The sequence below is a fragment of the Phragmites australis genome, chromosome 13 (genome assembly GCF_958298935.1).
Source record: "Phragmites australis chromosome 13, lpPhrAust1.1, whole genome shotgun sequence".
Classification (NCBI taxonomy): Eukaryota; Viridiplantae; Streptophyta; class Magnoliopsida; order Poales; family Poaceae; genus Phragmites; species Phragmites australis.
The window spans coordinates 3587651-3603382 of NC_084933.1; the positions used below are offsets into that span (position 1 = coordinate 3587651).

General features: G+C 39.8%; 1 protein-coding gene across 2 annotated transcripts; it reads left to right on the forward strand.

The window, feature by feature from the left end:
• The first annotated feature begins 389 nt into the window (after positions 1–389).
• On the forward strand, positions 390–14880 carry LOC133888837 (protein NUCLEOLAR FACTOR 1). 2 transcript variants are annotated; one of them, XM_062329211.1, is made up of 23 exons: positions 390–840; positions 938–1072; positions 1613–1805; positions 2241–2382; positions 3093–3195; positions 4587–4687; positions 4779–4901; positions 6250–6330; positions 6514–6662; positions 7493–7565; positions 10632–10688; positions 10998–11036; positions 11120–11208; positions 11375–11439; positions 11815–11861; positions 11970–12029; positions 12250–12321; positions 13062–13091; positions 13608–13702; positions 13807–13912; positions 14000–14062; positions 14161–14232; positions 14648–14880. In XM_062329211.1, exons 1-23 carry the CDS (start codon positions 801–803, stop codon positions 14720–14722), a joined length of 2010 nt encoding a protein of 669 aa, XP_062185195.1. In that variant the 5' UTR covers positions 390–800; the 3' UTR covers positions 14723–14880. The 2 variants fall into 2 exon arrangements, 1 of the variants encoding a protein (XP_062185195.1); XR_009903837.1 differs by lacking the exons at positions 14161–14232; positions 14648–14880 and having other exon boundaries at positions 13608–13733; positions 14000–14050.
• Positions 14881–15732: the final 852 nt, after the last annotated feature.

Below are 15732 nucleotides of genomic sequence, written 5' to 3' on the forward strand. Positions count from 1 at the left end.
AGTTCAGAGCCTGAGCACACGCAGAGCTTCACCCAGGAAAGGATCCCCAATTGACGAAATATTCCCATCTAGGGGTGGAAACGATGATGAAAATTTCTGATCAACCGATGATCATTTCCGTAAAATAATAGAAATGGAGAAACAGAAACGAAAATCTTCCGAAACAATAATGAACATGGGAAAAATCCAGTCAGAAACGGTAGCGGAAATGACAGAGCGTATTTTCGACCGAATGATCGGTATACCACATTTGAATGAAATTTTCGAATTGCAATTGTCTCAGTTTTCATCCAAGCCGGCCCAAGCCCAAACACTTGGATTCGGCCAACCCTAAGGCCCACAACCTCTCTCGGTCTCTCTCCGACTCCAAGCCGCCAGCCCGCCACGCGAAGGCACGATTCGTTCCACACCGCCGCACCGTCGCCGCCTCCAGGCCGCACTGCCGCCAATCCGCAGCACCGTACTCCCCCGACGGCCGACGCCCAGATCAGCGCGAGGCCGTCCGCGCGCCACCCCGCCCTCCTCCACCTCCGCCTCCGCTGCCCTTAACCAGAATCCTCCTGCGACTGCGCCGCCGTACCTCCCGCGCACTCCAAGGATCCTCCTCCCTCGTGCCGGCGGTGCCCCGCTGCGGCCGCCGCCAGCGTGCACTAGGTTCGCTAGACGATTGCGAGGGCCCCTACATACCCGCTGGGGCTCTACAAACCTCGCGTCACCGAGTCCGCTGCCACCGTTGCCTCCTTCCTCCGCGTGTATCGGTTCCAGGAGCATTGCACGAACGATTCCCAAGTCGCCGGCAGATGGGGAAGCGCAAGCCCGTGTCTACGACGGCCGCTCGAGGTATGAAACGCTACCCGTCCAATTCGGCACCATCTCTTGCCCTGTAGCTCAAAACCGTCTTTACTTGTTTTGGTTGCTCGTGTTGCTGTTGTTGTAGTCGCAGCACCAAAGAAGCAGCCAAAGAGGACAAGGCCCACGAAGCAGGGAGCTGAATCATGCGAGGAGAATCCTGAACGGTTGGAGCTTGTCGGCGGTCTGGCGGCAGCGGTGGCATTGCCAGACACCAGTCCAGGTTCTGTTCTTGTTGCCTTGAACATTCTTTGAGATTCTCTTGGGGATAGTAGTTGCATACTACTATTAGATGCTAATACCTAACGGTAGTGCCAGAAATTGGTGCCTGTATGAGGGTTTTTCGTTTCTATGTTGTACTTGTACGTATCTATGGATTCCTTGGTCATCTTGTCCATATAAAAAGTTTTACTGTAGCAGTGTAGTTTTTGGAATGTAGCATAAGAGCTAGCAGTTCAGGAGACCAAGTTAGTTTGTGGCTGTCTTAAGATTATCTAACATTTACGTAATTATACTTTTCTCATTCCTTGGGCACTGTGTATCACTTGCACAACGCCACTACAAACGAATCGGCTGAATGCCGCTAAGAAAATTTGTAATTTTGATAAATGCGAGAAACACTTTTGCCCTAGATTTATCTGAGCTGACAGCCAAGCTCTAGAAATATTGACAGGCATTTTTTTCCCTTTCTCTACACTTTCTTGCTTCCTGCAACAAAATAATGCTTGCATTCGTTGTTGCTGAACATGAGCACTGTTTGCAGCAGAAATTGTAGGAATTGAATCTAGAGCAGTGGAGACTGTTCAACATGAGAAAAGATCCAATGGAAGCTTTCAAGGCATAGAGCAGAGTGATGAAGATGACATAGAAGATGAGTACAACCCCTCCAGTGGGGATGCGACAGGTGATACGATAAACAATGGACATGATTGTTCTGATGAAACAAAAACTTCATGGTTAGTGCTACACATATAATGCTTTTCCCATATTATTTATTCATTGACTATCACTTAAGATTACCTGTTTACTTTATTTCTTTTTGCAATAATACAATGTTTCTAGTTAATTTTGTATTATCCTTATCAGCTAAAAGACAATCAGCAGATCTCGTATCGTGTTTGAATACTTCATTCAATAACCATTTTGCCCCAAGGAGTTTTTTTAGACTGATCTGAGGAGTGTAGTCCTCACAATTTTTTATTGTGGGTTGCAGTTGCACCGGCAATTTTCCTGAAACTCCATCTATCATTATCGATTAGCAGCAGTTAGAAAAGACACTATCATGTCTATTTGTTGGCCATTTCCTTTGTTTTCTTTGATCTGAAGCCATTTCCTTTTCATGCATTCGTAGTCTCCTTTTTCAACAACGCCTCCCTTTTTCTATTTTGCAGTTCTTTTCAACGTCATGTAAGTCACATCATAACAGAAGAAGAAGTCAATGCATTAATGAAGCATAACTGTAAATTTAAATGGGAAATGCCTGCTGCGGACATTCCACAGTCCAAATGGGTTGGAACAGGTGAAAAAATGCAGGTATTTCTGGAAACTACGCCTTTGATGAGTATTGATTAATCACAAATTGTGCCATGTATTTTGAGTTCTATACGCTAGTCATTAGAATCTTTTCAGATGATATCGGTGTGCTCCAGTCTGGGGATATGCTATAGTATATATCAAAGACCAATACTTTATTGCTCTGGTATAATACCTTTGTCTAGTGGCAATGCCTGTTAAAGTGGCCATAGGGTGACTGCGTCAGGTCATTGTCAATTAGTTTACCACTTTCATTGGGTTTTCATATTTGAAGGCTAAACTGGATCATGCACATTATACAAATTAACGGGTTAACTTGACCTTTGCACCCTTGAAATTTGGTTATTGAATTTACGAGTTGGGAAACTGGAAAAATGTTGGCGGAGGAAACATTGATGGCTGTTTGTTTTGTAACCAGAAGTTTTTGTATCACAAGCAACATTAGTTTCTGTGATTTCTTAATATTTTTTATGATATACATATTGTGAAGTTATGCTTTTTCAAGGGCAAGACCTGCTAAAATATTAGTCTTGTGCGTTTCTGTTTGTCACTTTGTCTTGGGTCAATGTTATGCTTCTTTGATTCACTATATGTCAAACTAGTCAATTGCTTCGTCCTGGGTTATTTTACCACTTCTGCATCACTAGTTCTGGGCTTCTGGGATGATTATCTAAGTACTTAAGGAGAATTTCGATGTTTTGTTCTTTTAGGGAGCTTATGATCATCTTCATGATGTTAAAGGAAAGTTGAGGGACTATTGGCAACATACCCTGTCTAATCATTTGAGTTCTCGAATGGGCTTCTTCTCTCTTTGTAAGTTATATCTATTTTGCAATAAACAGCATCTCTCTGCTTTGATCCTAGATGTGAAGATCATGATTCTTTTCTTGCCTGATACTTATGGCTGCTGAGTTTGGCATTGGTAGCTTTTAATGCGCTTTGCCGTCACTATTTCTGGATTATATGTTAGTATCAGTAGTCACTTATTTAGAGGGATACCAGATTATTTTTGCTAGAGCTAGTAAAGATACCTATTCTTTTGGGTTTCATCTCCATAAGAGGGGTTGGGTTTTTTACGTTGGCTCACCAAGCCTATCACAACCCTCCTCCTTAACCCAGGCTTGGGACCAGCTATGTTGGTACAACATAGGCGGAATTGCTGCTGCTGTTGTTGCAGTAAAGATACCTATTTTTAGATTTTGTGGTAGGGCCTAGCAATGTAAGCTGGCCATAAATTTGTTGGATCATGACAACAAGGCTTTGTTGTTGTTGATGATGATGACTTCACTTCACATGATATTAGAAAGAAAATATTTCCTTTTGTTTGGTGTATGGGGGTTGAGGGGGTGCTATTTGTGCCTATGTAAAAAGGTAGTATCATAGAAAATGTTTTAAAGCAAGTAATATAGGAATATATCTAAGCCCAGGTGATAACTTATCAGATTTTAGAAAAATGGGAAGGAGCTATTTCTCGGCCCTTGCCAAAATACCGTCTTTTTGACAAACAACCTAAGCCCAAAATGTACAGCATTCTTCTTTCTTTTTTGTCCTCATTTCGTTGAAAATAACAAAGGTGTTATGCTTGAGCTAGCAAGCATTATACGCTACTGCTACTCACCCTAAATCCCAATGTGGGACAAACAACCACTGGTACTACAATTAGGCCACACGGGCGACTCCATTTCTGCCAATGTATTACAGTCAATCAGATGAATTCTGCTTAAGTCACCAAGGTTCGGCCTTATTGGCCTTAAAGCAGCGTCAACCTTATCAACTCGATGCACAAACCTACCAGAATTTGATATAATACCTCTGGTCAGTTTGACCAGAAGCTAGCATGAACCAGCTGTTTCCCAGTGGCATTTTGAATACTGCTATGAAGTATCAATCCTACCCCTTTTGACATTTGTGTACGGAACAAGAAGGTACCTTTTAGTTTTTCTGATCTGAAATAGTAAGGATTATTCATTAATCATTAATATATGTCTATTCAATCCATGGTCTAGCCATATTTCTGGAAAAGAAGGGTTACTGATATAGTTCGAGCACTACTAACTCCATTTCCGCCCCTACTTTCTCTGATACAATAGCAAAATAGTTAAATTAGGGTTGTATCATGTCAAATTTCCTTACAATATGATGTACGGTGTACGTTCTATTTTTCCTGTGTTAAATGTAATTTTAATCTTAATTGATAATTGCAGGTAATAGTTATCGTGACATAATGCATTGTAATAAGAAGCCATTTTATCTGAAAGGTAATGGTGTGGATTCGAGTACTATGGATGCTTATCTTATGCATGCTGTAAGTTTTGCTCTCTCTCTCTTTGGTCATGATATTATTCTAGAACCTGTTATGGTACTGGCTAATGTGCAAAGTTCACTACTTTTTCCAGTTGAATCATGTTCATAGGACAAGAGATGTTGTCATTAGAAATGACGCAAAGCTTAGGAATGATGCTGACAGAGATATTTCGGATGATAACTCATACCTTGATCAGGGTTTTACACGTCCAAAGGTATATTGAATCAATAATATTGAAAAATTGGGTATCTGTTCTATTGGTATGGAGACATTTAACTGACATTGCATTACCAGGTTGTATATTAGTATGCAACTATGCATTTATTTTACAATGTTTTTTTTTGGGTATTAATATAGGCAGATACCGGGCAGATCGCCCTAGGTCGAACAGGACCCTCCCCTGTTCGGCTTGGGCTCTGATCATGCCAAGGATTGGTGGAGAAACTCCTTTTCTTTATCGATTCTTGCTTGATTCTATAACTCAATCCGACTGCCTTTATATAGGCTCTTACATTATTTATGGAAAGGGAAACTAAGGAAGCTATTAAGCTAATTATAGAAGTAACAACTAAAGAAATTATTTATTCCTAAACTTATCTCATGTGGCTGTATCAGCAGAATGTCTCCTTGCCTTGCGCTTATATACAATACCAAATCGCCCTTCCATATCGGTTATGTATGTTGGCATGTAGAAGTCATCATATGCGTGACGGAGTTAGATTTATAAGAAACATTATGCCTTCTTGATACCTGCACTTTTTAACATCAATTTATGAGGAAATGTGTTTTTCTTTTCTGGAATTTGTAGAGCTTGCTACATTACATCCTAGTGTATTAATGATAAACTATAGGAAACATTCTTCTTAAGATTCATTTGACCTTTTTATTGGTTCCTTGAAATCTCAATAAGTACTTCAATCAGCGGAACAAATGAGATTTTTCCATTTTAGTGTGTACATCATAGACAGTGACTAGTGTCGCAGTTATGTCCTCGGCCAAATCTGGGAGGGGAATGGAAACCTGATGCAAGGGGTTGAATGTTTCAGGGGCTCCTTTGCTACTGTGTGCCAAGGAGACACTGAGCCAATAGGGAATGGAGCAACTTTTCTGATTTCTTTCTCAATTCGAATAGACGAGGACCCTTCCTTTTAATAGAGAATCTCCTAACAAATCTGTCAAAATGGATAATATTCTTCTAAAAATCCAAGCAACAGAGATAGAGGTAAGAAATAACTAATTAATAACATTCTAAATATTGGGGATAGATAGCCAGCTGACTTTACTTAAGGTCATGTGTCTCATGGCGTGCAGCTGCTTCAGCAGCGTGGGCCTTGAGGTAGTCCACAACATGCTCAGAAAGATGTGTTTCCTTTCCTATGGATAGTTGTGTAACTTGTGTTCCGGTAATTGTACTATTTACTGATGTTATAGTCAATGTAAGTAAATTTAGCTGGTATGCTACTGCCTTGATGGTTAATATAATGTGTCATTTCCTGTATCATAAATCCAGTCTTATGCTATATCCATATTAGTGCTCTTCTTTTGTCTAAATACATCTCTAGGTTCTTTTCTTGTTACCGCTCAGAAGTTTTGCACGACGCATTGTGAAGAGATTGACCCAGCTTTCCCCGACCTCACAAAAGGTAGAGCTTTGTTTTCTTATATTTATATTTAATCCTTTGAATTCCGTTTTCTTCAAGATATATGGCAAATTTATATTTTACCCTAGAAAATTATTGTATAATATGTTGCTATCTGCTGATAAGATAGCCCACCCTCTTATAATTTTGCTTTGGTGCTAATATATATCTTTCTCTCTTCTGTAGGATAATGCCATGGGACAATTTAAAAAACAGTTTGGCGAATCAGATGATGAAATGGATAAGCCAGAACATAGCACAAAACCCGCAGACTTTGACCTTCTCTTTGCTGGGGACATCGATGATCACTTTCTTTTTGGCATAAAATTTACAAAGTAAGGGTGTGCTATAATTTGCTTGTAATAATTTTACAGTTTCAGACTACAGTTTGTGTGCTCTCTACTCTGCAACTGATTTTTTTGTTCTATAGTTCAAAAAAGTCTTTTTTTCTTGTTATTATGCATTACAAGACTGTGAATTGAATGCTAGCATTTAAATGAATATAAATGTGGATATATAACTTCATATTTCACTATTTCTCTCCTCGAGTTTTATTAAGCAGCTTTTACCTTAGTACTTTGTTGGAAATACCCTTGTTTGTGTTTTCATCTTTACAACGTTCTGTACTCATCCATTTACCTGGACTTTACTGAATCCTTACTATCTACAAAACAAGCATATGCCACTTGCTTGACTTTAGCTCTTGTAATGTTTTGATCTTCTATTTCCAGAATTTGGTCTTTCAATTCAATTATCCTGATTATTGAAACTCACTTAAGCAGAATAATTTGGATTCCCAAAGTCTTATGCTAAATAACACATCAGGTGTTACGTTGGTTTTAAAAAGATATTGATAACAGAATAGAAGCTATTGCACATCCAATGTTAGTTTAACATTGTCATTTGTTCTAGTCTATAATATATTAACAGCTGTTATGCCTTAAATTTGAAATTGTAAGTTTTTACCCTTTTGAGTGGCAGGCAACAGGTTATGTACTTTGTAAATGACTGAAATGTTCTTTCAGAAATAGATAAACTATTCTTCCAGAGAATATGAGCCCCAATCCATTTTTTCTAGCACATTGATATCTTGTTAATGTCAGGATTCTGTGTTTACGTACTGAGAACATCTTAATAGTTAATGTTTGAACTAATGTTTCTGCAGGAAATCTGTTAAGCTGTACAGTAACTTCTATTCTTCTGATATCATAGTCGCGTCTCCTTTAGCGCTTAAACGTGTAAGTCTTTAAACAACATTTCTTCATAGACTCGATGACCTGAACTTGTTCTCATGCCCAGCAGCTGTACATTACTCTTGTTCTGGGAATACTTTGTATGCTACTGTCCTTCAATATAGAACTTGACGCACTCCCGAAAAATAAGGAAATTGCTAGAACGTACCTGGTATGACACTGATGATGGTTAGCCATCAATGATGGTGGGGAAATCAGGGTGAGAACGGCAATAGGCTAGCAATGAGATGGTGGTTTGGCAATGCTGCTAGGTACCGACTAATGTACGGGTTAGGAGGAAGTCTGCAGAACAACTCATGGTACTGATGGTAGAACCTGATAGGCAATCTAGGTCGAATGTACATGTTATGGAAACCATGCACCCCTGTCGATTTGTATTAGGAAGGCTATCTTTAGGAGTCCAGGTCGGTTAGCTAGCAGTATTAGAGTCAGTTTGATACATTTGTACGCCTGGTACTATAAGGTAAGCAAGGAGGACTAGGCAAGAAACCAACCAAGAAGTAATTTAGTAAAGGGCTTTGCCCACCAACCTTATCTCGCTGTATTTGGCATCAGAGCTGTTCCGCTCCTGCCGTCGCCCTTCTGCTCTGCTCCGCCGCCGCTCGCCCTCACCAAATTCCGCCGCCCGCCAGCCCGATTTCTGCCACCAACCATCACATTACTGCTGCTACCACTCCAACTTCTATCAAAATCAGCGGCTGCAAGATGTAGAAATCAATTTTCGCTGCAGCCACCCAAATTCCATCACCAGCCCTCAAAATCCACCGCTGCTGCTCTGTTTTGTCCACTGCCTCTACCCCCTGCTGCCACAAACTGTCCTAACACTACTAAATTCCACCGTCAACTCACCCTCTGTTTTCTGCTGCCACCCGCCATCAATGACTAGCAGTAGGGGTTACAATCCAATGAAGCTCCGAGGTACAAGATTCAACTACCTAGGGCTCTTGACCTTCTTTGACAGCGAAGACCCGCAGCCTTGGTTGGATTCCTTTGAACAATTCTTCAAGATCCATCGGACGAGTGCCACAAAGAACAGGTGTGAATCCCTCGCATCATGTGACGGAGGCTGCACAACTATGGTACATCAAGCTAGAGCATGAGGAAGGACTTGTGCCATGGAAGAAGTTTTCGGATTCCATGCTTATGCGTTTTCGATCTACTTCACCGCAACAAGCTGTTCATGGCGAGGAGGGAAATGTTATGGAAAGCATATTCGGCTGGATCTACAACCTATGTTCTAGTCCTAGTCTGTTTAGATTGCTATCACGTGCCTAGTCTATTTCATAGCTTCCTAATTTGGTTAGCCTAGCACCTAGTATTTAAAGGCAGTGTTACCAGGACTCAAACACGGGTGTCGGTATCCGACATGGATTCGGGTGTCCGATTCGGTAAGCTCTAGAAAGTAGGATTCGGGGATTTGTCTAATATAAATGTATTTCATTATTAAAGTAATAAAAAATAGGTAAGATTGTAAGAGAAAAAGGAAAAAACAGAGTGCTGCTCGCCCCAACTCTCTTCTCCTCTTGGATCTCTCCCTCTCTCTCTCTCTCTCTCTCCTGGGTGCATGTCGGCCGGGTGGGCCTAGGCCTGGGCATTCGGTTTTTTTGGTTTTTGAAAAATCGGTTTTCAGAATATGCAAACCGAAGTTGCTAGAACATATCGGAAAACCGTAGTTCGGTTTCAGTTTTTACATTTTGGTTTTCGGTTTTACCGAAATTCACATTCTAATGGAATTGGGGATGGGCTGTGGGCCGTGGTTGATAGAGTGGGCCGATAATTCGGAGTGGGACATGGGTGGAGTGGGCCGTGGGTGGGTGGGAATGTGGGATGGGCTGGTTTCTTTGGTTTTTTTGGTGGTTAGGTTTTTCAAACCACAAAACCAAACCAAACACCATAAACCGAATAGTCCAGAAATAGAAACCGAACCGAATTCGGTTTCGGTTTGGTTTTCGGTTCCGAGGGATTTTGCCCAACCCTAGGTGGGCCAGCCTGCTCGGACCAACTCCCCTTTCCTTCTCTCCCTTGGCCCTCTCTCCTCTCACTTGTCTCTCTCCCAACCTCTCTCTCTCTCTCTCTCTCCCTCTCTCTCTCTCTCTCTCTCTCTCTCTCTCGTGCTCACATCAAGAGGAGGCGGCGGCAGCAGCGGCGGTTTTAGGGTTTGTAGCGGTGGCTACCTACGTGCGGATACGCATCAAAACCTAAAAAGGTTTTAGACATGTGTGTCCCGATAACACTGTTTAAAGGTAGCTATAGTCTTGTTCAGGAGGAATCAGTCAAGAATCAATCTAATAAAGGGCTTTGGGAATTGATGAGAGCGATCTCGCCCAAGTTGGTTGATCAGAGTCTCCCGGCATTTGGGAGAAGCCCGGCATTGATGAGAGCGATCTCGCCATTATCTTGATGTTTATGTCATTCAATAATAGTACATGGGTACATGTAAGAGAAGGGTAGCTGGGAAAATTAGATTAGAAAAAGCCTCAAGGGGACTGGCTGTTGGATTGGTTGATCCAAAAGGTGTGACCTATACCATTGGACGAAGGAAACAATAATTTGGTTTTGTAGTTATTCCCCAGCATTAAATTTGTGTTATATTTCCAGTTTTAGACAAAATGGCATCCCCAGCTTTTATATTGAAAGCGATATACAGCGTCACCGAGTTGCTGGGTTGACCAGCTTACAGGAAAGACCAGAACATTTCCAAGTTGCTCACGCTAGTCCTGCAAATCAAAAAAGGCCTAACTGATAAGTCACGCCAAATTTGCTTGGGATCCAAACAGATAACTAGTCTGCCAACGATTTAGGCCGGTCATCCCATCCGAAAGCCTTTTGTATACCACACCATCAGAATGCAGCTATGTAGCAGGCAAAGAAAATATGAGCAGTGGTTTCTATTTCCATTGTTGAGCTGCAGTTTCTTTCATATCAGAAATTTGATCTCAGGCTTCAGCATATAATTTTGCTTTCAAATCCATTCCATTCAGTTGTACTTATGGAACGTGTATATTGTTGCTAAAGTTATATTATTTTATACTTATGCCTTCCCGTTGCCAGAAAATTGATGGAGAAGATGTCAAGGAAAAGGACTACGATTTCTTATCATCAATTGAAGTTAGTTCCACTGAACTCAAGTACAACGATTTATTTGCTACTCCATTCCTATATACAAATCTTTTTGGTAAACCATTAATATATGTAAACAATCTAGGTTCACATGGTTATACTATTATTAGATCTTTCATCAATAGTCTCTACAATATCATACCATACAGGTTGCTAATGTATCAGAACAAGAACCAGTGCTTAAATTTGTATCTCAACATTTACTTGTATTTAGAAATCAGCATTTTGTCCTGCTGTTTCTACTTTCTCCTTGTTTTTTTTAAATGTTTACTTTATTGATCTGTTTGTTCAATGCAGATAGTGGTTGTTGATCATGCAGATGTGATATCTATGCAGGTTAAATTTTAAGTCATGTTTTTTTTTTTTTACTTATTTGGTGATGCTTTCTGGCACAAATGACTGTTCATGAATGAATATAGAACTGGGCGCATCTGGAGGCTGTGTTTGAACATCTGAATCATTTGCCGTCAAAAGAACATGGAACCAATGTGATGCGAATTAGGCCATGGTAATTCTGTTTTCTTGAATATTTGTTTGTGTTCACGCTCAAATAACATCAACACTCTGTATTATGAACAGCCAACTATTATGGCATTGCATTCTTAATATGTACCTATGTTTGCAAATTTATTTCCATATTGATTAAGCTTTAAGCTTTTATTTTGATGCTTAAGGTACTTGGATCAGCATGCACGGTACTATCGCCAGACAATACTCTTAAGCTCATATCTTACTCCAGGTACAACATTTTACTTGGAATATGGTCAACAGTATGATTCTGATCCATATGCAATAGCTTGCAGCCTTCTTGGTCCTAGCTTATATCATTCAACTGAATTTTTTATATCAGTTTGTATTAAACTAGTTATGCTTATAATCCTGATGAGTATTTATTTCCCTCCATTCTATTATTTTTGCTAGTGTGTAGACCGCGTAGATGGCCAAGGAATTATGCAATGTGCTCTTTGTTTTAGTTGTTGTGCATGGAGACCGTGATACATTGATTAATTAATAGATTCAGAATTTAGTGATGCTATTTGGACATCTCCTTTTACATTATTGCACCGTAAACCTACAGGTCTTTCAAATTTTAATTGTTTGCCCTGTTGTGCAGAGATGAATGCTTTATTCAATGGATTATGCTTAAATTATGAGGGAAAGGTATATGGCATGCTTGAAGTCACTGGGTCAGCTGTTCTTTTTCCTTTAGGATAGGGAGGTTAGGTGACATTCCTATTGTTGAACTCATAGTTTTATATTTTTTCCCAGGTTAAAATGGTGACCGAATATGCAGGTGTCCTTCCCAAAATACAGCTTGAAGTACGGCAGGTCAGCTGTTTCTGTCGTGTTGTTACATGGGTTGTGCATACAACATAAATGTTACGTGTAGATATATTTATGTAAACATATTTTTCATTTTTCATGCCAAGGATTCAGAATGCTCCTGAGTTGGAATAGACTCAAAGGGCATGCATAATTTCAAATCTTATTTGCTAAAATATTTCTGCTTTACTAAACAAATGTTATTCAATGTGCAATCACTAAACAGGTATATGAACGGTTCAATGCATCTTCTATTGCTGAAGCTGACTGTGCCCGGTTCGATTATTTCTGCAACAAGGTCAAATCTTTTGTGCTTGTATAGGATATCCGCCTCTGTACTGGACTTAGTTCAATTTGTCCTATCTTCTAATGAAGGATTTACCAGTTACAGAAATAATTTGCGGCATTTGCTTCAACTGCTATTTCCTCTTTTTTCCCTGACCTAAAGGACTCTATGCAATTTTGAATTAAAAACCAGTTTCAAACTACCTAATTCCCAGAATTGGCAGCTTAACAGCCGATTCCTGGAAAAGAGCAAAAAAATACAAATTAAGATATCCCTAAATTATTGGATACAAATGATATTGGACATAAAGTCTAGACATAAATATGTAAATGTCAATGACAAACATGTTATTTACATCCAATAATTGATGTCCAAATTTTAAGCTTTTCAGTTTTTTTTTTTTTAATCCCAGTTCCCTTCAAAGTGCCCAGGTATTGCCAGTTTTTGTGTCCCTACATCCGGAAAGTAAATCAGGGTTATATCAAATAGAAAAATTGGTTGCTCTTTTGGGAGCAAATTGTACAGAATAACTGGTAGATTTGTAACTAGGAGCCAAAAATTATTGATCTCTGACCCCCCCCCCCCTCCCAAACTCTTCTTTTATGGTTCATAATTCAAACTTTGAACCATCTAAGATATCTGGTGAATAAATTATGTGAAATTAGGTGGTTTGTACAGTTTGTGGTCTATACAACATAAAATGTGTTCTGCTCAGTTATTGAATATGTCTGAACATTTTACAATGTGTACAGGTATATCCAAAGATTCAGGACTTAGATGAGGTATGCTATTCTGTTGTCACTTTTGTATCTGCAATGTCATCAGGTTCAGTTGTTTGTGATACTTTTGAAATTTGGTAGGAGCATTAATTTTTTAATTCTCAGCAGTACACCGTTCTTAATTAAAAATAAGGGGTTGGGTCTTGTTCATTGCATCTGACGGGCCAGGCCCTAGGGCACATGCAGAGGCAGCTAAATAGGGTTGATGGCATTTACCAGCCCTGGTGCAGGAAACCAAATATACCATTTATAGCAATGGGATGTGTATCCTGTCAGCATTACTCAGAAATATTTTGGAACATAATTTGTTAGAAACATAACAGAGTGATGTATTTTGCAATGAAATTTGTAGGAAATTGTACAAAAAGTGTCTTGAGTTATCGTCATATAGTAAGAAAATGTGCATTATCTGATATTTGAAACATCTCTAACTGTATATTGTTTCATTCTCCTATTTATTTATTTTAATAGATTGATTATATCACTTCGAAGATTCTCTAATTGTCTAGTGGGATGCAGGGTGGAGTGTTGCTATTCGTCAGTTCATACTTTGAATATATTCAGATAAGTAATTTCTTAAAATCTAAGGAAGCGTCCTTCTGTCGAATTGGGGAGTGAGTAGACCTTCTCATGATAACTCATTTGGTTAGTTCAACTAAAAATTATCTGCTCTTAGTTGTAAGCAAGTGGTAACTGTCCCATTGTTCTCCCAAATCAGGGCTACATCACAACAGAATATATCTCGTTCAAGACTCTTGTTTTTTGAGGGCAAGAAAAAGATCTTGCTTTATAGTGAAAGATCTCACTTCTACCACCGATACAAGGTCATAACTTGTTATACTATGCTATCCCTGTTGTTTCTGTATTAGGTTTATTGGCTAGAGTGTTCAACATTATTTCTTAACATGCAGATCAGGGGAACACACCATTTGTTAATTTATTCATTGCCAGGGAGAAAAGAATTTTATCCAGAGGTATTAACTAAAATGCCATTGTATGTGCTTTGTCTGAAGCTTTATGGGTGAAGAGTTTTAAAAATTATGTGTCCTTGGGATTTGTATCTTCTTTTCAGCTTGTAAACATGCTAGGTGAATCAAAGAATCCAAAGTGCAATGTCCTCTTTTCTCGTCTGGACCTTCTTAAGGTGAGGTTACTGTTTCACTTAGTTTGGTTCCATCATCAGTTCTACTATAAGTTCATAATGGAGCAACATTAATCTGGACCTTTGCAAGGCATGTTGGACCGTTTCATGTATTTTGTGTTCCATTGTATTGTGCAGTTCATCTATTCATTTAGTACTATGGACAGATTTATTTAATGTTCTAGTTGCACTTTCATATTGTCTGGATTCCAGAGGAAAATGACAATCTCTCGAGTTTGCGCTTCTGTTTGGAAATTTGTCTCACCTGTTTTTAGTTAATGGTAACTGACAACAGTGGCCTGTATGTTCAGCATGCGGTTCTCTCATCATTGATAGCTAGCTTTTCTGTATATCCCAATGAGTTAATCTCCACCAGCATGTTAGTCACTGACTAAACTGAGTTCTGTCTAATTCGCAGTTAGAGCGGATTGTTGGAACATCTGCAGCACGGAGGTTGATTTCTTCGGACAAGAGCATGTTTGTCTTCTGCTGATGTAGCCATGTAGGGGACCGTGTGAGCCTGCAAGAAATTTTGGTGAACACTAGATGAATGCCCTGGTGGCAATTTTCTCGAGGTCCGCTGTAATAACTTCTTTCTGGAGCAATTGCAATGTTACCATGTAACAGCCAATTGCATTTCGGATTTTCTTATTTGTGTTTGATTTTTTTAGCAATGCTCGTCAATTTTGTTGATCTCTTCTTGGACCAAAACAATTTTGGCCCCTCTTATATTGAAAGCATCTAACATGCTGCGGTTACCGGCTTACAGTCCCAGTTCAGAATGATCAATGGCGCCGCAGAAGCAAAGCCTCGGCTTTAACACCTCCACTGCCACTTGTCTTCTGCGGGCTATTATGAGGAAAGGCAGAAAATAGATTAGAAAAGGCTTGGATCGATCCCTCCCGTCAACGAAGCCTCGTTGCCGCCGCCCTCTCTGAGGTGGTGGAGGTGAGGCATACTGTCCCAAAAAGCACGATCTTTTGTGACAAACCTTAAAGAACAAGAAAAAAGCTGTCAGAAGCATTTAGCGATGATCATTACATGACGAGAGGCAAAAGGTATGCTCTTCATTGACATTTTGGCTTTGTCATAATAGGCTAGATTTGTTGTCTCAGATGTATGTTCAGGCTTGGTATCAACCCGGTGGCTGTGGTAGGCAACAATGGCGTAGAGCGAGAGGACAAGGCTTGCCAGAGCAGAGCAGGGTCCCAATGCTGAGAATCGGCTGAGATTTTGTGAAATTTTAGTCTAACAAGAAAAGAATTAACAAGTTCATATTATAGAAATAAAGGTTTGATTGGTTGTCTATACAAGAGCAACATGGCCCAGTAGATACGTATGTATTTGATTGGTCGTATGCACTATTTTAAGTTCGTTAGACGGATGCAAATATACGCTTGTAGTCTGGCTCAGCGGATGTATGCTCTTGCATCTGCTCATGTAAGTGGACTCACTTGTTATTATCATAAAATCATCGCAAGCAATCAATCAATCATAATCTTA

Bases quoted from the DNA above. Each gene is read 5' to 3' on its own strand.
- LOC133888837 (XM_062329211.1), top strand. From the start codon at position 801: ATGGGGAAGCGCAAGCCCGTGTCTACGACGGCCGCTCGAG. The intron at 11,862-11,969 runs GTATATGGCATG...ATTTTTTCCCAG, and splicing joins GCTTAAATTATGAGGGAAAG to GTTAAAATGGTGACCGAATA. The intron at 13,913-13,999 runs GTCATAACTTGT...CTTAACATGCAG, and splicing joins ACTTCTACCACCGATACAAG to ATCAGGGGAACACACCATTT.